At 36.4% G+C, this 25,624-nt stretch overlaps 1 protein-coding gene across 4 annotated transcripts in view; it reads right to left on the minus strand.

Annotated features, from left to right (window-relative positions):
- The window catches only part of ROBO1 (roundabout guidance receptor 1), a 1,065,915-nt gene that overhangs the window by 89,638 nt on the left and 950,653 nt on the right, over positions 1 to 25,624 (minus strand). For all 4 annotated transcript variants that reach the window (XM_075593994.1, XM_075593993.1, XM_075593992.1 and 1 more), the window contains 12 exons: positions 24,147 to 24,285; positions 23,607 to 23,734; positions 15,303 to 15,427; positions 12,951 to 13,122; positions 10,250 to 10,455; positions 8,984 to 9,065; positions 8,688 to 8,856; positions 8,424 to 8,590; positions 6,515 to 6,636; positions 6,009 to 6,240; positions 4,806 to 4,927; positions 958 to 1,129 (listed from right to left, as the gene is read on the minus strand). In XM_075593994.1, the coding sequence (XP_075450109.1) occupies positions 958 to 1,129; positions 4,806 to 4,927; positions 6,009 to 6,240; positions 6,515 to 6,636; positions 8,424 to 8,590; positions 8,688 to 8,856; positions 8,984 to 9,065; positions 10,250 to 10,455; positions 12,951 to 13,122; positions 15,303 to 15,427; positions 23,607 to 23,734; positions 24,147 to 24,285 (1,836 nt within the window). The remainder of the gene's footprint in view (positions 1 to 957; positions 1,130 to 4,805; positions 4,928 to 6,008; positions 6,241 to 6,514; positions 6,637 to 8,423; positions 8,591 to 8,687; positions 8,857 to 8,983; positions 9,066 to 10,249; positions 10,456 to 12,950; positions 13,123 to 15,302; positions 15,428 to 23,606; positions 23,735 to 24,146; positions 24,286 to 25,624) is intronic.

The raw sequence follows: 25,624 nt of genomic DNA on the forward strand, positions 1-25,624 counted from the left end.
ACCTTGTCATTGAAAACCACCATTTAATTCCAAGCTGGACTGGAAAGTTATGAAGTTTGTTCTATCCCAGGTTTCCAGCCATTTTGGACAGCTGTCAATCAATACTGTAGGTAAACTTTAATTTTGATTTGCAAATCAAAAAAATCCAAGGATAGGGGGACTCTGCTGTGTAAATGGGATGAAAAGTCTATAAATGCACTAAAAGATCTCTAAAGTAAAAATGAATGCAAAGATAATTGTAGCAAGGAAATGCTTGTAAAATGCCATTTATGAGCATGACAATAGATGGAATTATTTGCTGTTTAAGACAATAGATAATGGATATATGAGCAGGATAAAGGAAGTTGGCTGTAGGGTGGGGCAGCCCCACTGTAGACATTAGAAATTGGGAATCTTAAACCATTCCTGTACTGATTTTGCTACTTGGGACAGGAATGTATTGACAAATATTAGAAAATACTAAATAACATTTCAATGTATATAATAATCGGAGAATCTCGGATGTGATAACGGGGTCCAATAGTCAGAGAAGAGAGACTTGCGTTAGTCATAATTACCATCTAGCAACCCAATGAAGTGAATAGTTCTATAAATATTGATCTAGTTGGAAGGACTCGGGTTTAGTAAATACAAAAACACACAAGTTCTTTCTTCATCACTGTTGACTGTGAACTTATAAGCATACTGCTTGATCTATGTTAAACTACAGAGATTATTTATTGCTGAATAAATTTATTCATTCAGGTACCAAAAAGATCTTTAGCCCTAGAACAATAGTTTGACCGTGAAACGAACCCCATCTGAGTTTATACATTTTCAAATAACAACATATATGTCTGACATGAATTCCCTCTTTGAATTCTAGCTGTCCTAAAGGAAAAAGAATTAAGATCTATAAGACAAACAAAACATAACAGAGCGTATATAATTACATGCAGGATTGTACTTGCAACTCACCTAACTGGATAAACTGTGGTTCACTTTTCACACCAGGTCCTGCCCCTGTACTTGCTGCTACTTCCACACTGTATCTGATGCCAGGAACTAAAGTCGGGATTACTACAGAAAAAATAGAACCATCAACGGTCTTGTTGATGTGATATCGACTCTCATTGCCAAGGCACCAAACCTAAAAAGCAAACGGAACGCATGTAAGATGTATGTGACAAAATGGGAAATTTAGAGTTTTTTTTTTTTTTTTTAAAAGGTTGCTGCTATGGTTTACAAGTTCTTCTGGCAATACATTGATTAAATTACTGGAATTAAGCTATTGCTAGCTTTTTCTGTAGGTTTACAACTATCTTGATCTCATATATCAGTGTCTCGGTACATCTAACAGTAAATGTTTAGCTGTTCACTGTCGTGATGTTGCCAATAACCTTAGCTAATGAGATTTTTTGAAGTACATAAACCTCTTTTCAAAAACGTCATCCTGTACAAAGGCACAGTCCCACATAAAATAGTACTTTCTAACACGTTAAACTCCCATCAGATGGGGAAAAAAAAGAAAAGCCTACAATTAGACTCATTTTTTACTTGCATTTGGATTAAAGAATTATTTTTACAGGTAGAAAGTAGATACATTATGCATTTTGAGATAGAAAAAGCATGCATAGGTTTCTTAGGCCCTTGATTATAGTAGGTCCGGCTGTGCGCACGGGGCGAAACCTGCGCTGGAGGCGTCAGGAAGGCGTGGTGAAGGCGTGACTGAGGCGTTGAAATGCTCACGTGACGCGGCCATGACGCGGCTGTCACTTGGCAATATCAATTTCAGATACCGGCTCAAAATTTGCATGCTTGGACACATCGTTCGCGCCCGCGATTGTGCGCACAACTGAACATTCATTTTTTGGGGTGTCGCACACACCGCAATTATCATCACGGCCTAAGAGTGAACTAAATGCTCTGAAGGGTTAACTTAAGGGTTAATAGCTGCAATCAACTTAAGGGTTAATAGTTGAAATCAATAAAGTTTTTGTTTTGCTGATGAATATTTAACATTTTTTTAATAGTCATTTGTTTTCATTTCATACAGGGACTTTTAATAGGGCGAGCTGATTGTCAATCTTGTTTTCTTAATCTGACGCTAGAATAATGAAATGTACACATAAGTTATTCTTTCAGTAAAGTACATTTTATTCACGCAATAAATGCTTGCACATGTTACACAAGTTAGGTCCCAACAAGTTTTTTTCACCCCTTTATTGCTGGAAATGGGCCTCTCTTGTAGTGCAGATGGTAAAGTTCAAAGCAACGACATCACATTTTTGTTGTTGTTACATTGTAAACACAAAACTAAACAATCTTCTTGCAAGGACATTATTTTGATGGCTAAATTGCATCTGCATTTTTTTTCATTGATTCTTTTGCAATTCCATAAATTGTTTGTAGTTTGTAAAAATATTAAACAAGTAGGTTGATATTTTTTTTGTGTGCAAAAGCTTTCACAAATTAAGAACATAAACAAATAATACACAATATTACATTTTAAATTAGGCCTTCCTATTCTGTCAGTGTACTCGCTATGCACTTCTTAAACCCCGGCTCTGTTGAAAAGCTGTGTAATGCGGCAGGCATAAGCTTATAGGGTTCCATGTTAAAATGGATGAGAAGTAAAGAGTCATACACTGTGCTCATTTGGATGTCGTTACCCAGAATCTCTGGCTGCAGGGGAAGCACTGTTTACTAAGACCTTGATTATACCAAGAGATGCAGCGCTATTCTGTGACTTTATCCTGCGCTGCCGCTGAGCAGTGTCTTGAGTATACCAGGGAGACAAGCAAGAACAGTAGCAGAGGACGTTTGGAGGCGTGGCTGTGAGCGGTTCGCCCTCATTGGCTGAACGGCTCACGTGACGCGACGGCCAATAACACAATCCTCTGTCTCCTCTCTAGTCGTCCATCCTGCAGCTCTAGGCAGGACAGGTATATTTACTTGAATTGGATTGATGCATTTTGTTTTTGTGCCGTGCGGCATCGCACCATGCGCCGCCACCGCCGCCGGTGTTTTTCTGTATAATCATGGCCTTAGTGATAATGGGGAAAGACAGAGTAGCAAATCTGACACGTGGTATTTTTATTTACTATTTTGGTACTGAAAGAACACTAACATTTTCATGCCTTCTTTTTGCCACTAGATGGAGCCAAACTTCCACAAACAGCTGTTTTCAACTAGGGTCCAGAAAAAATTAAGGAAAGATGGAAATTGTACTTTTTTAATTACCCTAATAATACCTTTAGATTTTTTTTACCATCATTATTTATTGAAATCATCTTAAACATGTTAATACAATTTTCTAATCTCTAGCTATTTAAATGATATATTATATAAAAGGTGACACTGTGTGCTTATATGCATGTCATTTCCCAGAATCCATTGCTGCAGTTGAAGCTTTGTATGCTAAGAGATAATTGTGAAAAGCAGGGTTGCAGACCTGTCTGAAATGTAAATGTGCTCACAAGTGATATTTTTATTTGCTATATTAAATAGGACATTGTAACATCACTGTATGCATGTCTATGTTTATTCATATAGTGCCACTAATGTATGCAGCGCTTTACAGTTTTATAATACAGATAGTAGAGGGAGATAATATACAAAGTTACGCAAGTGCGGTAAACAGGAATTTAAACAAAAGGAACTGGTGAGTACCTGCCCGATAGAGCTCACATTAAATATATATGTTCTCTACTACAGCAACAGTAATTTTAGGTTCATATGATAGATTTCAGGCTTGCACAGTCCGACAAAATACTATTCTGGGTCCTCTGTTCTTAAAGCTGCAAACCGCTGTCTTACTGGAGAGGAAACTCATCTAAAATGTACACACCGTAACTTGAAAGATGAGGGTTCATTGATTAGGATCACTTAATAAAAGTTTTTGAGGGATCAGATTTTTCCCAGCACTGTGATTAATGGTGTGATTAAAGAATGAAGGTTCATTAATTATGTTGAAATTATAAAATATTTCTGCTGTATTAAATGATTACAAGTGTAGCTTGACTGGCAAGTTGTAGACTAACGGTCAGATAACTCTCAATAAAAACAAAAAAATATTTTTACGGATTACAACTCGTGTGCCTTCGGTTTTTCAGTTTCTATACATTGTATCACTTAAAGAGGAAACCCATGCAATATCTTTAAAAAATGTAATCAGCTCTGTAGTATAAGATAATACTTACTGCTTTTTTTTATTATTCAACTCTTAATGCCATTTTTAATGAGGTTTAATATACTGAGCATCCTTTGATTTCTAAAGCTGGATTTAACACACTTTCCCAGCAGTGCAAGATCTTTGCAACACTTTCCTGTTTGTTATAATTGGGTGCATATATTCCCAGCAGTTTGAACCTCAAACTGTAACAACACATAATGTTACCTTAGTAATTTAAGAATACATTGTAGCTGCTGAGTTACACTGACTGAAGGAGTGATTGAAACTGAAAGCCAGCCTTTTAAGTGAACCCTGGGAAGAAGGATCTCTGCTTAATGATCACGGGAGAACAAATCGATCGGCAGCTTCGGTAATTAGTTTTCAATAAAAGTAATCAAAGGCTGCATATATTAAAACAAAAATATTTATTTGTTTTAAGTGCTGCTTGGATTGCATCTTTAACTGTGTGTGTCGCTTTCTCTTTGTCGTGTGCCATTCACCTTACAGGTGGAATAAATATGAAGAAAAGTATTGTTATAATGGAGATATATAAGTCCAGCTAACTATCAATTTAGATCTAAAATGAAAATAAACTTTTCAGTAGGAAAGATGTAGCGAACAATGTATATGTTTCATTGTATCCAAATATTACCTTATATTCTTGCACCATTCCATTCTGAGTTTCTTCGGGGGGCGGCTGCCAGGCAACAACAATTGCAGTTCCATTGCCATCATTCTTAGTTATAGTAACACCTTGGGGTGGAGCACTAGGAGCTGTTAAGGTCAAAGAGAAGACGTTAATGTGGGTAAGTCCTGCATTTTACATCACACACAGAAAGATGTCATACAATGAAAGAGTTGACATTTCTTCTTCTTTTTCACATCCGTTTTTCTGTCTTGGTTAGTTAGTGCTTGTGAAAAGGAATGATAGCTGCAGCAAGGGGCTGGTCTTACACAATACATAAAGTTCTCATGTCCAGTAATACTTGTTTAAAAAAAAAACAAGTCAATAACTGATCATCTGAATTTAGATACAGTCTAAAATGGTAGAAAACTGCCAGAACAATCGGTAATTTACAATAAAAGGGAACTTTTAGTAAAACGGCCCTTAATCTTGGCATTATACATTTTGTTTTTAAGTAGTATGTATTTTTACAGAGCATAACATATTTATGGATTAGCAACACATTCTACATGTTACTTATACATATGGTTTAGAGATCATTTAAAACTACTAGGAAATCAACTATAACAAACTTCCAGACCCATATCTCAAATATATATGGTTGTAATAGCAGTTCACTTCCTTTTCTGAATATATGCAGGTCACATTTTGGTTTGTAAAAGTACTGGATTACAAATGTCCTTAAAATTCAATGACCACAACAGATACAAAGTGGACTATATACTGTAAATGCCATAATCATTATCTGTGTCCTATCCGCACATCTAGATAATATTGTATATTTGTTTATATATTTTAGCAGTACAGCACAATCCTGAGAAAGGATTATAGTATGTTTAGTATAGTATATGAATTTTTGATCAAGTGAAGCCTTTACATTACACATTTTGACCTGCAAAGCTTTGTGATACACTGTGCATTTAAAAAATGCATAATTTGTTCCACTAGTCAGGCTAATGAATTTCTATCAGCTACATTTTTAATAGATTATATAGAAACATAAACAATGTTAAAATATGTGATCACGTTACACAATAATTTACTAAAATGCCTTGGTTTCCACTCAGCAAAAGGATAACTTTAAAAAATTTACTCAGCTTCTCCGAAGCAAACATAAAAAAGTAATCACTGTCATTTTAATCCCTGATTGTAAAAAAAATAGAATGTCACCTTCTTCCAGAGTCTTTGCAAATCGTACTTCACTGTCAGCTCCTTGAAATTCATTAAAAAAAGGACGAGCCTTGATTTCATAATTTACGCCTTTCTTTAGTTCAGGAATAACTGCGCTGTTTTTTGCAGGCGTTCTAACTTCGAAAATTGACCACGCAGATTCACTGCGACTCTCTGGAATTGGTCTGTACAAAATCTTGTAACCTTGGATGTACTGCGATTGCTGGTCCACCTACAAAGAGATACATGAATATACATAACATTAATGTGGACATTCTATCTCACATATGTTTTCAATTACTGACATTCCCGTCTTTTTTGTACAAAGAACAATTTAAATGCTAATAGGAAAATTGAAGAGCTTAGTTAGGATGTCATAAAGCATATCTTGTATTCGTGATATTAACATCTAATTTCTACTAACTTTAAAAGAAAAACCGCTTTGGTCATAGTTCCCTGAAGCAGCACTCAAAATTGTGTTGACTCAACTTCTTATGTCTACTTACTGTCCAATGCACTTCGATTGATGAAGATGAAAGAATTGTGGGATTATGAAGGTATAAAACAACATCACCCAGCTCTCTCTGCACCTGCTTATGATCCACGCCCTGACTTGTAGGAGGAACATCTGCAATGATTAAAGTATTTCATTAATTGCTACTGTACATACTTTCTTTTTTTTATATATATATATACACATACAGTACTTTCTTTAGAGGAAACCATGTGCATCTTGCGACATATGCAGCGACTGTACCAACCCAGTAAGTACAGAGGATAAAATGCACTACTGTGTTGCTAGCAGCGCCAGCATTTAACCCCTTCAATAGTCTGATACAAAGTAACCTTTTTAAGCTATAAGTATTGTATTCATGTTTATTGTTTCATGGTAAACTATTGGAAATTATTAATTATACTTGTCAGCGTAGTTATGTTCTCAGAAAATTAAAGCTCACTTGCAAAGATGAATAGATCGATAAACATGCAAGATTACATTGATATTTAGAAGTCTGTTACTAGGGTACAGACATTATAGAGAGATGCTGGCAGACACATGCTATCATTTAAACGTTGTAAGACTTTTCAGCCAGTCTACTAATAGTGCCTCCTACTGATAGTCCGGCTGAGGTGAGGCTTTGGAATTTAGCTGCTCCCTTTCTGCACTTTGTTTGACCCGTTCAAAGACATGGGGGTTTGGTTATTGCCGCTTTATCTCAATTTGTCACTTGATAAGTACATTCAGTAAGTTGTTAATATTGTATTGCTAAATACACACAAGTCTCTGGATAAGTCATACAGGACCAGATTGAATAAAGTCAGCTAACGTTAGTTCACGTTCACAAAAATGATTGCTTTACTCCTCAATGATACATTTCTATATTTTCTTTTAATTCAATAAAAATTATTTATGCATTAGCAAAGTGTGTTAAAATGAATATTTGCATATGCCAGGGCTGTTCAGAGAGGTTAAAATAGCGATAATTATTACTGCAGCTGCATACTGTAAACCACATTCTCCTGTGACAACAAATCAGAGAAGACTTTACAAAAGCTTGTGGTTTTTCCAAACGCTGGAAGCTTTATACTGTATAAGCTGCCTGATTCTATAAGCACTTTGGCAGTGCTGCTGTGAGTTAGTGGGAAACACATAGGAATTGGAGGGCTTTGTAATTTGCCCATTGTTAATTTAAGTTACTATCTTTTTAATGTTCCAATTTGTGAATGAGTGGGATCCTCTTGAGACAATTGTGGCAATGGGAGACTTTTCCCCATTTTTTCCCATCTCCTTACTGAAAAAGGTTAAGAAAAGTTATACTGTAATGTTATTAAAAAAATTATATATATATATATATATATATATATATATATATATATATATACACATAAATACACTAAGCTGTTTATATACTTAAAAATATAAGCTTTACTACTGCAATAGTATTTTAATGGATATAGGATACAGTGCCTGGAGTTTGGCATGCCCTTAAATGTTACAAAACCACTGATGTGGGAAGCTTCATAGGTCGATTTACAACAGTAAGGTGAATAATATCACCTTTGCACAAGCTAACAGGACTGTTCATAGCTCACTGAATTGCAAATCTGCATACTTGCAAACCCTTCAAAACTGCCCCTAATTCTGTCGCTTTTCCTGTGTTAACCTCTTCTTCACATCATTGTTTTAAAAATTGTATGTATGGTGAAACGGTTTGCTTTTTGTGTGATAAACCTCACCTTCGGACCCTCTTTGGACTTTATTGATTCCTAGCCATAGAGCCCTCTATAGGTGTATGTGGTGATTTGTGTCATGTTGACGATTTTGTATGGTGGATGGTAACAAGCAAAAAACTTAGTTGGACATTGCCAAGCAGACATAGGTGATAGTTCTAGTGACATATTTTTTATCTTGGTTACCTTGCGTTTTTACCGGATCAGATATTTGGCTTGGATCACTAAGCCCATATGCATTAGCTGCTCTCACAAGGAAGAGGTAGATTGCATTAGGTTTCAGACCCTTAATGACAAATGACTCCGTCTTCACATTTTCTGCCACAGTTTGCCAGCTGCTTCCAGATGCATGACTAGATATGGGGAAAAAAAGAATATTGTAAACAATTGCAGTTACAAATAATTACAGAACCAAACTACAGCCCCAACAACAAAGAATATGTTTAGTACCTGAAGGCCTCTATAATATATGATGTTGGAGTTGCACCTGCATTCAGATTTGGTTGCCAAGACAATGTGACTGTGTTTTTGCCGACATCGGTTACTTCAGGTTTTGATGGAGCACTTGGAATCAGATTTGGGTCAGTGGCTCTGGGAGGTGGCACTGGAACCCCAAATTCTATCAAAAGGAAATGTAACAAAGTAATGGTCAACAAAGCTTACTTGTCTGATTAGGAATACAATTATATTCATGTGTTCCATGAACAACATAATTATATTAATTTATTCCATGTTTATTGATTTACCTTGGACTTCCATGTACGCACTCCAATTTGCTTCACCACTTGGGGTAGATGCAGTGCAGGTGTACCGACCAGTGTCACTTAGCTGAAAAGGAAGACTAAAATAAGTATTTGGGACTATCTGCAATTCAGTCGGTTGGAAAAGCAATTACAGTACTGTCTGACTCTGGATGCACAGGCTTAGTGGGTGTGCTATTAGTTGTTGCTGGGAACCAATTTGCTTCATGACTTCAAAGTAGTGGCATAATACATTTCACCTATTTGTATAGTACAATTAATAATAACTTATACCTGCCTAATTACACAATTACAAATTCAAACATTTTCTGAATTTTAATGGATGTCAAATGACACAGATGGCAATAAATGCCAGATTATGAGAATCTTCAAATCACATTATTCTGTGTGTGTGTGTGTGTGTGAGGGAGAGAGAGAGTGTGTGTGTGTGTGCGTGTGTGTGTGTGTGTGTGTGTGTGTGTGTGTGTGTGTGTGTGTGTGTGTGTGTGTGTGTGTGTGTGTGTGTGTGTGTGTGTGTGTGTGTGTGTGTGTGTTTGTGTGTTTGTGTGTGTGTGTGTGTGTCTGTGTGAGTGTAATTTGTTTCATTTTTTCATTATTCAAGTTATTCTACAAACAATATGGTCTGTGGGCTTTAAGACAAAAAATGATGTTTTTGCTGGTCCATATGTTATTCCACTTCTACTCTTTTATATACATTAAATCTAAATTATTGATCTAACTTGTATCATGTGAGTCACCTACTGTATGTTTAAAAGGCTTCAGGGTGCACCTATTAGCTATCCCTCATTACATACTGTATATAAAGCAATTCTCTTCCTTTCAATGCTTAATCCTGTTAAAACCATTTAATCGTTTAATCCTCACTAGTTTACATTTTTGCTCCCTTTAAAAGTGTATTTTACTGTATTCCAAATCGTATTTGCCGACATGGAAATATTCCAGACTAACAAAAATCAAATCTTTCCAGTTCATCCGTAAACTATGAATCAAAATCAGTCATTCATTTTTTTATGTTGGTTTGAGAAAAGTGCACAGGCAGGTTAGGGTACTGTTGTAGTTAAAGCCTGAGATAAAAAGCCAAGAAGAATGAAACATCAAAATGTACCAAACTAAATATACTTCTTTAAAATAATTTACACACCATTATTTTTTTTAAGTAACTAGCTGCAGGTAAATACCCTAGAAACAAAAAAACAAAGTTTCACGACAAACCAAATGCTAACTAAGCCAGTTGGAGTCATGTATGTCTACCTTAGCATATCGGATTTGTAGTGCTCCTGTCTCTTGTTGTTTAATGCGAGAGTCTTGGGAAGGGATAAGGATCCCATCCTTTCTCCAGTGGATTGTGGGAACTGGAGTGCCTGTAGCTACACAGTTCATTACTAATGTGCCATCAACAGCTACTGTTTGATTCAGAGGACCCTGACGAATGACTGGAGGAGGACGGTCAGCAACCACTGCCAAAAGAAACAACAGGAAATAGATTTCTGCAACTGGAAGTCATTTTCTAATCATTCAAGCAACAGTAGTTGCTTCAGGCTTTGAAACAAAACTAAAGACAATTAGGCAAGAAATTAGACTAGGAATCATGCATTATTCAGGGAAACATTTTCATGATGAGCATGACACAGAATACTGAAACAGTATCTCTTGGTTAAAGGAAACTATGTTCAGGACTTGTTGGTATTTTACGAGTCCAAAAAGAGTTTTAGAACTGAGACAGGAATTTTCAATTCACATCCAATGACATAATAGCACATAGTGCTGAGTGGCAAAATATAGAGTTTCACTCCTTTTTTCCATACAAATGACACAGTGAGGTGAAAGAAAAACATTAGTTCATCACTAAATGATCCCTTTTCTCAGCTTTATCCATTACTTTAATGTAAAAACAGATGTTTGGATGTTATGCAAGAAATGTATATCAACAGATTTCTCATGTTCATACACATTATACTTTAAACAAAACTTTCATTTCACATTTCTAACACATTTTTTTGAATTTTAGTAATAATATACTTTTTAAACTGCATCGCCATGTTTATGATAAAATTGAGCATTTAGAACCAAGAAGTTCAGCAAAAGCCAATTAAATGCATTGTCAGGGCATGGATAACCTAATTGACATTTCCACTTAGTGACCTCAGGGAGAGGTTGTCATGTTGTCCAAGTGATATATATATATATATATAATCAAAAAATAAATAGATGATACCGTTCTGTGGCTAACGAAATGCTTTTATTTGTGCGAGCTTTCGAGATACACTGATCTCTTCTTCCGGCGATGTTACAATGAATGAAGCAAGGATTACTTAAAAACAGTGTCTCTTGGAATGTTATCTGTGCTTGTCCTTCCCCCGTGTGGATGAGATTTATGGCTAGAGGTGTTAAATGGTTCCTGAAAGAAAGTGATGTAAGATTGTGTGTGTGTATCTGTGTGAATATAAATGAATGGAGAGCCCACAGTGTATACAGTGCTTTACAAAAGGGGTGTGTGGAGTGGGAGTTAATAAAAATGGTGTGGGCAGGTGTGGAAATGTGGGAGACAGTGGCATAACTAAAAGTGTGTGTGGATACTATGTGGTCCCTATTGGTGTATAGGGATGGAAAAACAAGGAGTGTTGGTATGTGTAAGAGACAGCTGTGTGTGCATACATATAGCACACACACTTTTAGTTATGCCACTGTCTCCCACATTTCCACACCTACCCACACCTTTTTTATTAACTCCCACTCCACACACCCCTTTTGTAAAGCACTGTATACACTGTGGGCTCTCCATTCATTTATATTCACACAGATACACATACACACACACAATCTTACATCACTTTCTTTCAGGAACTATTTAACACCTCTAGCCATAAATCTCAGCCACACGGGGGAAGGACAAGCACAGATAACATTCCAAGAGACACTGTTTTTAAGTATTCCCTTTGCTTGCTTCATTCATTGTAACATCGCCGGAAGAAGAGATCAGTGTATCTCGAAAGCTCGCACAAATAAAAGCATTTCGTTAGCCACAGAACGGTATCATCTATTTATTTTTTTATTATATATATATATATATATATATATATATATATATATATATATAGTCTGTTAAGTGTTAAAAAAAACATGACTTCATCTTATAAAAGAAATTATACATTACTACATTACAGTGGAAAAAAGAGAATGTACAAAAAGACCTATACCAGTTTGTCCCACTAGGGATTAAGGAGATGTTCTCTCATTGTGTATGTCTAGGGATTTTTTATTTGCATACCATTTTGAATAGGAACTGGTAAATTCTAAACAAAATTGTTAGCAAACATTTAGATGTTATTTTAAATACCAAAAGTTCCTTAATCTGATCCATGAATAACTGATCTGATAAATATTTCCTGGAATTGTATGAATGCAAAGAGCCACTAAATTATAAGATGAAATGTAATCTCTCGTCCTCCTGTTTGAACTGCATGTGGTCAGTCTATGTAGACTTTGTATACCACAGCATATGGATTCCAACTTTAATTTTAGAATAATAAAAATACAGTCTGACATATATAAACATATGTTGTATTTGTTAAGATAATGCAGTTATGCATGCAAACTATCTCCAATCTTTGAATCATATATCGCAAATACATTATAATATTTTATCAATAAAATGATTTGATCACCACACTTAATTGGTTCTTGCGACAAAATAGCTGAAACATCAACATTATGACCAGACAAAATTAACATATTAAAATCAATTGCGTTACATCAGACAGAAAGAGATTCAATTTCTGGCACAAATAACCAATTATAAAACCCTAACACCAAAAATTAAAAGCAGGCTTCATAGAACAAGTTGCAAAGCAACAAATGGCTTTTGAATGACTCCCTTCTTGGAGAAAGGATTACAAAGATAAGCAAATTGTGTGTTCTTGAAAGCTTTTGAATCAAAATATTTGTACTTTACCATCAGTAACTTCTAAGAAGGCCTTTGTTGTAATGCTCCCTGCCACATTCAGAGTCTGGCAGATATAGTAGCCAACATCAGACTTCTGAACATTTACAATAGTGAGGTCACCAGTCTGGGACACAGAGAAACGACTTGATGATTGTGGAGGTTGGTAGGAAAAGAGCAGGTTCTAAAATATAGAAATAGTAAGCTTAGTAAAAAGTGATACACTTGTACAGTACGTATTTGATATTCCTCTTAAAACAGCAATCTCACACAGAAGCCTATATGAGGTTAACTCATATAAGGTTAGTATCTTGTCCCAAGCATGTCCTGCTCTTTAAAAAAAAAAATCATGAATTTCCTAATTTCCAACTTTTGAAATAACCATTGAAACCATTAGACTGCACTTAACTCTGGCACGAGCTCTATTTAAACCTCCTGGAGAGTTAATATTTCAAATACGTATATGTTCTGAGCAGAGCATCAGATTTAAAAAATAAAAAGGGCAACAAGAGTAAAGTAAATAAAAAAATAAAATACAAAATGGTGATCAGCACAGACTGCTGTTTTAAGAAAACATACTTGACGTGGTATCATTCAGTCAATGGCAATGGCATGTGCCAAGTCCATGGGATGATTAATACAGTACTGTACAACAGTGTTTCCAATCTTAAAATGTCAGTGGAAAGATAGAGTAATTTTACCCATGTACATTGATACTTATTTAATAAGAATACAGCACAATGACTATTATTGTCTACAATAAAGAATATTACTGAAACTCAACAGTAAAGCTCATTTTCAAATTCCCTTTTTAAACGTATAAACTTTGATGTGGTCCATGAAGCCACAATACAGATGTTGTCAGTACCTCCGCACAATATATTGCAAAGAACGGTATATTTGCAGATTTTCAATTATATAATACATTGTGTGGCATATCACAATACACAGATGTAAAATGCCATTAAGGTCCTATTGCCTTGATCACATTGCCAATCTGATAAATATATCATAATTCGTTTGTAGTATATATTGCCATGCCCAGTAGCACTCCTTTTTGACATTTATACACTACCGACACGCTTTATTACTCTGCGGCCAGATCCGCAAGCCGGGAGATTTCCCGGCTTGCTAGTGGCCGCCCCTCGGGAGCGTGCGCCCCCTGCACGCGCGTCCAGGGGCTCCCCGAGGGAGCCCTGGTGTCCCGCGATCTGCGGGACGGCGGCAGGGGGTTCCGGGGGACCCGGCGGACCCGGCAGCGGTAGGGAGAGCGCCCCGATCGGAGGGCGCTCTTCCGCTGCTTCGGCGCGCGCCCGTCACTCTCGGGCGCGCGCCAGGCTACTGCTGCGGCCAAGAACGGGCAAATGCTCGAATAAACTTGGCCGCAGCAGTATACATATATATATATATAGTGGTAACTTTTGGGGCTTAAATGAGCTTACTGTGTATCTGTGTGTTTGTTAAATATATCATAATACATAAAATAAATGCAGCTAACCATCATATTTCAGAAGTACTGAAGCTGTTTAACTCAAAGAAATAATTCAAATCAAACATTTTAATATATATAATTGTATAATTTCTGGAATTTTGGAAAGAGTGAAATCTTCATGCACTTAGTTGGCCCCGTTAAATGCATCTAATTCTGCACTTAAAGGAATAAATAGATGAATTACTGCATGTATACCTTTCCCTGTTTCATTATTTACAGCTAGAATTTATGTTTTAATTTATTTACAGCAAGAGTCAAATGTGAAACTTAGTTTCATTTTATAGCAACATGCTTATTAAATTTAACTACTACAATGTGTGTAAATACTTAATTGTTTTTGTTTTTGCATATATTTGATTAGTTTAAATTTCCAATTTAAAAATTATTTTATATGCATGAAGCTAACCAGCAAACAGACTCTCACATATGATGAAAAATCTTTGGCATCTGCTTGATAAATGGATGACCTTTTACTGATGTAATCAAACTTGTGTTTATCTTAGGGACAGTAGTAAAATTCAAGTAGAACCAATGATAAATTGTACCTGTCAAGTCATCCATGAGTCTGCCATTGTAAATGTTGTATACGTCTAAGGTTTCTTTCCCTGATTGCAGATATTGTTATGATATCCAAGTGTAGTGCAATGTTCAAACAACACAGTAAACAAGTTAATGTTAGCCTTGCATTAATCTATTTACATATAAGGCTGATACAACTGTATATTCCACCTTTCTTATTTGAGTCAAGAGTCGGTATACAACATTTACAAATAAGATGTGACTTTCATGTAACCACAACTACTTTTGTGATACTGATGTATAATTAGTAAATCAATCACGTAGTGTATTACACAAAGACAACATGTTTTTACCTGGCTACCTTCTTTCTGCCAGAAAATGGCCGGCTGCGGGTTTCCAGTGGCTTCACACTGGAATGTCACTGTGCGTCCCAATGCAACCACATGGTCACGAGGCTTCACAACAAAATTTGGAGGCTCTGAAGAGGAGAACATATTTTAGTTCCCACTAGTCAAACTTTCAGGTTATAATATGTTTGCAAAATCTAACTTTATTGTAGTAAACTAAGAAACTTTGCAGTACAATTAATTTAGCAGCACATCAGCATCCTGTACTCATTTATGTACACTAAACTAGACATGTATCAAAATGATATGTGAATGAGGGAACATCTAAAACATCTGCTGACACTACAAATACTAGCAGCTTGGTCCTCTTCACTTGATTTATACAATTATGCATGGCTACTTCATCTAACAATAAACAGGATGTGTAAAAAAGCATATGTTACTTGGATTACAGTAACTGCAGCTAATGCTAAACGGAATTGTATGTGCACCTGGAGAAGACATACACTCTATTACACCAAGTATAAATATGAAATGTGCACAACAAAAATATGTTTCCTAAGTGTACATATTATTTTCAACATTTTATTTTAATAATAATTGTTATCATTATAATCTTTATCATATTTCTAATTCAGATCTTACCACCATTGAATGTAAAAGTTCTAGCATATTTGACTAGGGCTACAATTGTTTTGCCAACAGCTCTATGTTTTTGTCCTAAACCAATTTTTTTAGGACACTTCTGGAATACTTGATATGGCCAAGTGAATTACAGTAGATCTACTGTTGACCAGTTTAGGAGCTTATACAATGTTATGATATTAGAGTGAATTTAAGAGCATTAAGCACCCATTGGTATATGTTTTGGGCCATTCCTTTTATAAAAGGCAATAGAGTATAATAATATTTATTACTACACTAGAATACAGTGACATATTTAAACATACCATTTCTTGAAGAAGCTAAACAATAAGGCCAAGATCTGCAAAAGAATGCTAACAAGCTGTGCACACCTTTTTTCCTATTAATTTGTGGATCTGGGTCAAAGTGATGTTTTAATTAGCACACTTTCTAATTTTCAGCAACACGTTCTCAGCTTCACTTCTAACAGAATATAGGGGTGAGGGGGAGTGGGGGGGAAACATGGTTGAAATAAATGTTAAAGAACAAAATACATACTAGGAAAAAGCAAAGATGTGTCAGTGTGAGGATGGACATTTTTAATTACAAGAACCAAGTACCTGCACACGAAAAAAGTATTGGAAAAAGAGACTGATGCCATAGAGCTAAGGACCAGCCCAAATAATTTACAGCTAAAGGAAACCACAGTCAGGCAGAGGTTTATTAAGGTTGTTTTGACGACCAAAAAATAATTGAAGTTGTGCGTTATTAAATCAGTTTTGCGTCCACCAATGTAAGAATTGTTTTACCATTTTCCCTTTATGACATCTTTCTCTTTAGTTTTCCAATTGCGATGTAATACATCAGATTTAGTAGATTCAGGTTTTTTTTTTTTATTATCTATAAATCCAGTAAAATAGATTATCAATGCATTTAGGTGCTGCAGTGAATTCACATATCCAAATGTAATCTGGCAATAGTGACTACTGAAATGAAAGGACACCCTGTGTAATGAAACAGTAACAATTCCCACTTTGCTCTCACGGTGCTACTAATAAATACATTTAATAGAGCAAAGCAGACCCACCTAGCAGCATTTAGTGAAGTTTCAGTAAAGTGAATGCACTCATTCATAATACAACTTGTAACGTCTACAATTTTTACCATGTTTTCTTAATTTAAGGTATATTTACTGTTATTCTCTTAGTTTAGCCCCTGCAGCTGAACGGTGAAACGCTCGATAATGTTCAGGGAACCTACATATAACACATACTGATTTTGCAGAAGCTTGTTGGGGGCCCAAACATATTGAAAAATGAATGCTACTGTAATGTGAAAGTTGTAGTAATAAAGCCCTATCTTTAGAAAAAATCATAGTAGATTCCTTATGAAGATGCCCTCATAAAATATCATTACATTCTCCATAACATTTAATAAGTAAGATTTTATTGAGAAGTGTGTTAAAAAGTGAAAGTTAAGGAACATGATCTAGCTATAAAAGTGAGTTTTCACTTTTAAAATCAGAGCTAGCTGGAGAGATTATCCACAGAGAACACATATTTCTATTAGTAATGTTACTGAAATGAGGTTAGTCAAAAGAGGTCAGATACCTTTTGCATAAGCAAATTGTTAACAACTCATTACCTCTGCACTCGTGTCACAAAGTTACCAATGCGTCAGGCACAATGTACTCTCAGCAGTCTGTCTGTGTTGCCAATGATAAGTAAAACATGGAAGCTGGTTGGTTGGAGGGCAATGAAGGGTGCAGATGAAAAGGATGGGAGAAGTTCCAGTCATGGCAATGTGGTGAATATAAACTGATGAATAAAATGTCAACTTACCAGACACAACTAAAAAAAAAAAAGAAAGAAAGAAAAAAGAAAATGTGTAAAGTAAAATTAAAAATCATAAAGCAAAAATAACAAATGATTAATAGCATGTTTCTCATAAGTATGAAGGAAAATAAAGAAATAATGTAAACATATACTGTACTGTATATGCCCTAGATTAAGATGCTTCTGGTTGACATGCTTAATGTACATTAACACACATAGCAGTCCCTCATAAATCACTGCTGTATTTAAAATGTTACCACATTAATAAAACTCATTCCAACAACTTGAGAATAATATGGTACAACAAAAATAATTTTGCATTACATCCCAAGGTCAGAAATGGAGAGGCATCATGTTTAACAGTCCAAGGTAAATATCGGGTAGACAGCTAGCCATTACCTCAAGATATTAGAGCACATACAAATATATTGATTCATATTTCATTATAGTATTGAATTTACAAATAGTGATAAGATGAAAGAGGGATATTACTCTTCTGAAATAATTTTATACACATCATTTAGAGTCACGTGTCCGGGGGGTTAAATTGCAAAACAATCTTGGTTTGGTTTACAAAGGTCTGAAAATGACCTTTAGGCTAGAAAGTAAATAAATATATTGCTAATTGAATGACATCCCTTATTTAACTGTAAGAAAGGATTTGCTGAAGCTGTAACCTATTCATTTGAATTCATTACATTATTGAGAAATCTAGGGAGATTATAAATAGTGTAGTACATGACAGGGGTTATATTATAAAGTTTAAAAAAATGTTACTGTTAAATTGAACTACTGTAAAAGTGTTATGGATCATGGAATATATGAAACATGTATCTAAGCAACATATTAATCCCATTCACAGGCGGAGAGGCCTGCAACTCACAGAACCGCATTACCAGAAGAACAACTTTAAACAAGGATTAAGATAATGCTGTTATTTATGAAAATTAACTACTGGGGCATGAAAACCACCAACATAACAAAGAAGAAAATCCAATTGAAAGCAGTGGCAATATTTTTCTGTAATACATTTAGTTCTGTTATCTTGTGCAACAGTACAGACATACCCAGGTTTAAGGACACTCACTTTAAGTACACTCGCGAGTAAGGACATATCGCCCAATAGGCAAACAGCAGCTCGCGCATGCGCCTGTCAGCACGTCCTGATCAGCAATACCGGCTCCCTACCTGTACCGAAGCTGTGCGCAAGCGGGGAGACTATAGAGCCTGTTACAAATGCGTTTTTAACATCAGTTATGCACGTATATGATGATTGCAGTGCAGTACATGCATTGATAAGTGGGAAAAAGGTAGTGCTTCACTTTAAGTACATTTTCGCTTTACATACATGCTCTGGACCCATTGCGTACGTTAATGCGGGGTATGCCTGTAGTAGCCTGGAAACTTTTGACAAATGAGCAAAGTGTCTACAGCTGTCATTTCTTTCCATATTCTCTGTATTTAAAACATTACAAGATCTTGATGGCTAACAAACCTGTGTCAAATATATGAATTTTGATTAAGTAGTTTTTTTTACATTTGATTAGTTTATTAAAAATAACGTTTGATGCGCCTCTGCACACATTTCGAAAACTAAATACAGAGGACCCTTGTAAATCTGTAAGAAGCCATCTTTCCCATTGTTCAGAGAGATTTAAACTCCTTTCACATGACTAAGGCCGCGCGCATAGTGCCCACGACCGCGACGGCGATGCGTGACGTAATCTGTCGCCGCTAGCGAAAGTTGTATTTCGCTTTGCGGCTGCGTCGCGGGCGACCAGGCCATTGATTGGTATGGGGCTGTCACATGCGGCGACAGCCCCTGAAAAATCAAATATTCCTGGCTGCAAAAAATCACGACACTGTCGCGCTTACTATTAGCGCATGTGGCGGCGACAATGCATTTGTTTTCGGGCGATGTCGCGTCGCCGTCACCGTCGTCAGCACTGTAAGGGTGGCCTAAGGCTGATATTTTCTTGAGCAAGGTAACACAGCTTCTCAGCATATTGTTTTGGGACCATTTACTCTGCCACCAAAGTCCTACACATTGTAGCTTATTTGTAAGGTGTACCAACCACTCCATGCTTCAAAAATGATACAGTAGCATGTTAGTACAAAAAGGCAACACTATATACACAAAAGTAACAAATTCAAAGTGTATATGTTTTCATAACTGCTGTCTTTAGTCTCAGTGTTGTGCAAAGACTTTGATAAATTGTGCTCTATATCTAGCTGCAAATCTGTTAAACAGACAATGTTATGCTGCACACGACCTTGTAGCATTTATCGACATCAAATATAAAGAAACTGACATATTTCTAATCTTTCTAAAACACAGGTGACTCAACTACAATACAAGAAAACACTACAATAATCAAAGGTTTTAAAAAAAAAACCTTTCAACAAAGATCATTTCGTAGCAGTGCTATGTTAAGGCCATGTACAAGGAGGTCAGGAAGTTGTTCCTTTCATAGCACAAAATCAATACAAAAAGTAAACACTGGTTAAATGATGAAAGACTAACACTAAAACTCAGAGATATGATGCTCTTAACTCTCCCTGTTCAAAAAAAGGACTTCAGATTATCGTCAGAACTTCTGAACAAATACACTAATAATCCATGTAAACAAATTGACGTTTTCTTCCCACAGAATGAAATGTAAAAAAACCATGGACCATATTTACAAAGCGTTGCTCTGCCACAAGACATCTTCCGATGCTTACAGGCATTTTATCGCTATATAAATATGGTAATAATCACCTGTATCACTGTAAACAAATGCTACAATAAACCAGAAGACAAAAAAAAACCCATACCTAATTGTCTTTGCATTATGCGTTTAAAATGGGGAGGTGTTGAAATTACTGTTTGTTAAAGGAATGGTCATGACATTTTTTGCCGACTCCTTTTTTAATGCATTTATAATGGTTATATTTTTATCACGCTGGAATATTTGGGGATATCAGCTTTTATTTAGGAGGATTTTTCAGGTGTGTCAAAGATATGTCAAAGGAAGTAATGTTTTTGCTCTCAATAAAATAAAATCAACACAAATCAAGAGCGGATTTTTGTTTATTATGCTGCTTACAATTGGCTGAACAATTTACAGGACAGACTTAAATCGAACTATGATATTGAATTCTTTATTGAGTTGATCATGTCAAATAGTTCATAAGATTAGGGGATAATAAATGGCAAAATTTGTGGAAAAATTAAGGTGACTGATCTTTGTCACAAAAAGGGAGTCACAACATTGAAAACTGCGACTAGACCAATATTATAGTAGAAAAAACGAATGGCGCACAGCCAGGGAGTCAGGTGTGGAGTAAAAAAACTTTTTCTTTATTGCAGCATAGTAGGAGACAAATTCACCCCCAAGGGGGTGAATTTGTCTCCTACTATGCTGCAATAAAGAAAAAGTTTTTTTACTCCACACCTGACTCCCTGGCTGTGCGCCATTCGTTTTTTCTACTGGACATTTCTGGATTCTGGATCCTTCTTGGCTTGCACGCCGGCAAAGAAACCCTGGAAATGACGTGAGTGGGGCGTTGTGGTTTAGACTGTTATAGTTAAGTCTGACTGTTTAAAAGTCATTGTGTTACTTACAAGTCTTATTTGCCTGCCCACTCCCACTGGTGTCTCCATGGGCCACATTACTTTATTATTGGATGTAGTTGCTGCGGGTTTGAGCACCCCAATTCTCTATCTAGACCAATATTATAGCCTAGACCAGGAGTGGTAAACTCCTGTCCCCAAGGGCCACTTGAGGACTGGAGTTGGCCACTCCTGGACTAGTGGATACTGGGAGAAGGGATGGAACAAAGGGGGTGGGGGGAATCAATTTATTGCATCCCAATTTACATTTATATGATGACATACTTTACAGCAAGGGTAGCAAATTCCAGTTCTCAGTCATTGACTATGTCACTGATTGCGACACTTGTGCGACACTTGTGCCGAAGCAGGTTACGTATGAGATCTTCCTCTCATATTGACCTCACCAGTCTGCCACAATGATCCCCCAAAACAATAAAAATAATTAAAGCAAACATACTTTAAAATCGGTAAATCTTTAAACTAGGTTTTAGTCTACACATCCCTTAAACAATATATCTTTCCACTGATAACCTTCTTAAAAGTAGAAGACAAAATAAATGCAAACTCTCATTGGCAAGTTTAATATGCAACTCTTGATGAATGGTCCATTATGTGTTTTGTTTAATCTGGCAAGTGGGACATGTTCACCCATCTAATTAAAAAATGGATTTGTCTTCAAAATGTGCTACATTTATGTTAACTAGAAATGAGCAGTTTCTGCAGATTTGCACTGAAAATGTATCATATTTTGCCCTTATTTTTTCTTATTATTTTTGCATTTATCTAAAAGAGAGAAACAATTTATTGTGCACAACCCAATGACTAATATTATACTAATATTGTAAATGACTTCCCGTCTTGTCTAATGAACTCCCTTTAGCTAAATTATAAACACACTTGAAATTAAGAATTCAAATAAACCTGTGAATGTAGCATTAACATTTCTACTTGTGTGCACTTTACATACTCATACACGAGGAAAATGCATTTAATGTTTACCATGTTTCCTTGAAAAATATTACAAGTAAAATCTGTGATACATGTATTAAATAAGCTAAAGGACTCATTTCTGATTTAATTTTTTCACACAGGTATATTTGTTTGATTGGAACCCTTCTTTCAAATTAAGCGCATCTGCTATTTATCTTTACTTAACATCTACCTGGTATGAGCTCAATAGGCAGACCCCTCCCTTAATTGTTAGTCAAGTGAATGTGTTAGAGTATTTAAGTGAGTCTATCTTGGCTGTGAGCCATATGGCTGTGTCACCCCAAAGTGTCAAATAAAGTGTGTGTGGAGTTAATACTGGAGTTAGAATTTGAGTTGAATTCTACAATAAGATCTGGACTCTGCACTTCAAAAACTACAACCTTGAACTTGACTTTCTAAATGCTGTGATAATGTGTACTCTTCCTATCCTCCAATACCTGGTTTAGTCTTGCCTCCTTCAACTCACTATGCCCTCCCTATTGCCTTTTCTTTTTAATGTCTCCTCATTCCTTTGTAAACATTTCTGTTCTCTCCAACTTCCCCACACCCTTCCTATCCACATTTCTTCATCTCTCCTCCCCTCCACCTATGTCTGTGCCCATACATTGCAACTTTATTTATACACCTCTTTCCCAACAACTTCCGTACCCCTCAATAAAAAGCACTGCCACAAATCCTCTATTCACACCCTCTTTCTACTCGTTCCTGCTCCTGGGGATATCTCACCTAATCCTGAACCCAGACATAAACACACCTGCTCTCACCCACGCCTCCCTGCCATCTACTCCCATGCAAATGGTGTTAACCTTCTGATTTAATCCTGACCAACCTTAAAACTTGCCACACAAATCAAGCATCCCAATAGCCCATACTCATGGCTATTGTTCCACACCCACAGTCACTCCTACCACCCATTGTAACCAAGCACTGCCATCTTCAGCACTTATTCCCTCACCTGCTGTCTCTGTAAGTTTCCCATCATACCTCTTAGATTGTAAGATCTTCGGGGCAGGGATTTCCTTTCCTATTGTCTGATTTTGCTGCGCTTAATGTATTATTATAATTCCCTGTACTATATTCTTTGTGAAGCGCTGAGTACACTTTTGGCGCTATATAAATAAAGAAATACAATACAATTATGTCACTTAGCAAAGAATTGTAAAACTTCTACAGGTTCCAATAGAATAGTATTGTTCTGCTAAATGTACCTGAATACATTGTTTTATATATTTATTATCAAATAAAATGACAAACAAACCTTACCTTGAACAGTTAAAACGGCTGATGCTTCGGCTTTTCCAACCATATTTTCTGCAACACATGTATATGATCCCATGTCTCCTGCCATAACTTTACGGATTTTCAAGGTATGATCATCACGAATTTCATACCTTTAATAACAACAGAAACTAAACACTGGGAAAGCAATGAAGTAATAATTATTTTTTCTTTAAATATGTATGGGGATTTTTGGGATCCATATTCATAAATGGTGGACATTTTTACTGCATGGTCCTATCTATTCATCTGAGTGATCGATATTCCAAGGTGAAATCTACTATACGACTTTTAGTGAACTATCTCCTTTGTGTAAATGTGTAGTGAAGCCCAGTTCCACTCCTCAACAACATGATCAGTACATCCTTAATGGTGATTGCATGACAGCATATAAAATGTCAATAGGAAATTCTACACACTTGAGTATGTGTCCCTGTAAATGAATTGCGACCATGTATTGCGTGAAAATGAAGTGCACATAGGTATAGAAATGTTTAACTTAAAAGAAAGGTTCTTAAGAAGTACCTTGCTTTTGGCAGATCCCCATCATCTTTTCGCCAGCGAACAGTAGGAACGGGGTCACCTCGTGCCTCACATTTAAACTCAACACTGTCATCTACAGTGACTGCCATGTTACTGGGTCTTCTGACAAAGGACGGTCTTTCTAAAATGAAAAAATAATACTTTTTAATGCCAAAATGATTTTTGTCCTTTGCAGCTGGTCCATGGTTCCATGACCTCCGTGAACCCCCCGGTCTCTGAGATCTTCGTAATATTTTTGTGCCAGTTTTAACACACAAACGACAAATATTGGCCAAGGGATATTAAATATAAAGTCGTGCATTCGTCTCCCGATGATGTTGCAACTTTCGATTGGTTTACTTGCACTTTAATATCTTTTGATGCTATTGGAGACATGTGTGTTTAAGTATTTTTATGCTAATCTTAAACTGATTTGAGACAAAAGTGGTATGTGAGCATATGCTAATTAAGTCAAAGACCTTCCACGTTCATGGACCTGGCATTGTGGGAAGTTCCTCAGGTATATAAATAACACTTGTGGTCACTTTTTTAGATGCACATAATGAATGGAAGGTTATCCATCCCTCCCTCCCCAAATGTTGTGTTAAAACCTCTGCACATTAAGATGTGAAATCAATAAACAGTGGATTCCAGTACTTTGGGCACCCACTCCATTGTGCAGTTACTTCATGTTTGTTGAACTTTCAAATTGCTGCCGGAGTGAGCATGATACCGTGTCCATCTGGAAAGTATAGTGGTGGTTAAAATTGCTCATCGCTCAAGAACCGGGAGCCAGGGGCAACAACTGCTATGGTCCCATATTGAAGGGTCCCATATTGGTCAAAAAGCTGAAAACGTCTCAGGTAGATTTGCTAGGGAAATCAATGTAGGGGTTTTTCCCAAGGCACTGATAATGAGAATCAGAGCTTGATCGCCATTAACTGCAATTGACTTAAATGGCAGGTTATGCTAATCAAGCTCAGATACTCATTATCTGACCTTTTTAAATCTGCACTTTATTCTTCCATTATCTTGCATTGGATCGTGGGGACTTTTATTTTTGGAGAATCATGAATTTTTCAGTGAATTATGAGATATTCTCCCTCACAAATAGTTGGCTACTGTAGTGCCGACGAGTATTCTAAAACAAATCTGGGGCAATCACCAACAAAACCCAGGTATATGCTGATACATGCTGGGTACATGCTGGGTACATGATGCAACATTTCAGTGACATTTCTGCAGACAGACTAATGGCCCATCAGATTAACAGCGGGCATCCCTGGCAGTCCCATTTAAACTGAATGGGACTGCCAGGGACCCCTGCTGTGTTAATCCGATGGGCCATTAGTCTCTGCAGAAATGTCACTGAAATGTTGCAGCATGTACCCAGCATTACATGGATCTTGTTGGTGATAGCCCCAGATTTTCCAAGGCAAGTTTTAGAATACTCGTCGGCGCACCTGTAGTATAAACAGTCC

The sequence above is a fragment of the Ascaphus truei genome, chromosome 3 (assembly GCF_040206685.1).
Source record: "Ascaphus truei isolate aAscTru1 chromosome 3, aAscTru1.hap1, whole genome shotgun sequence".
In the NCBI taxonomy this organism is placed as follows: Eukaryota; Metazoa; Chordata; class Amphibia; order Anura; family Ascaphidae; genus Ascaphus; species Ascaphus truei.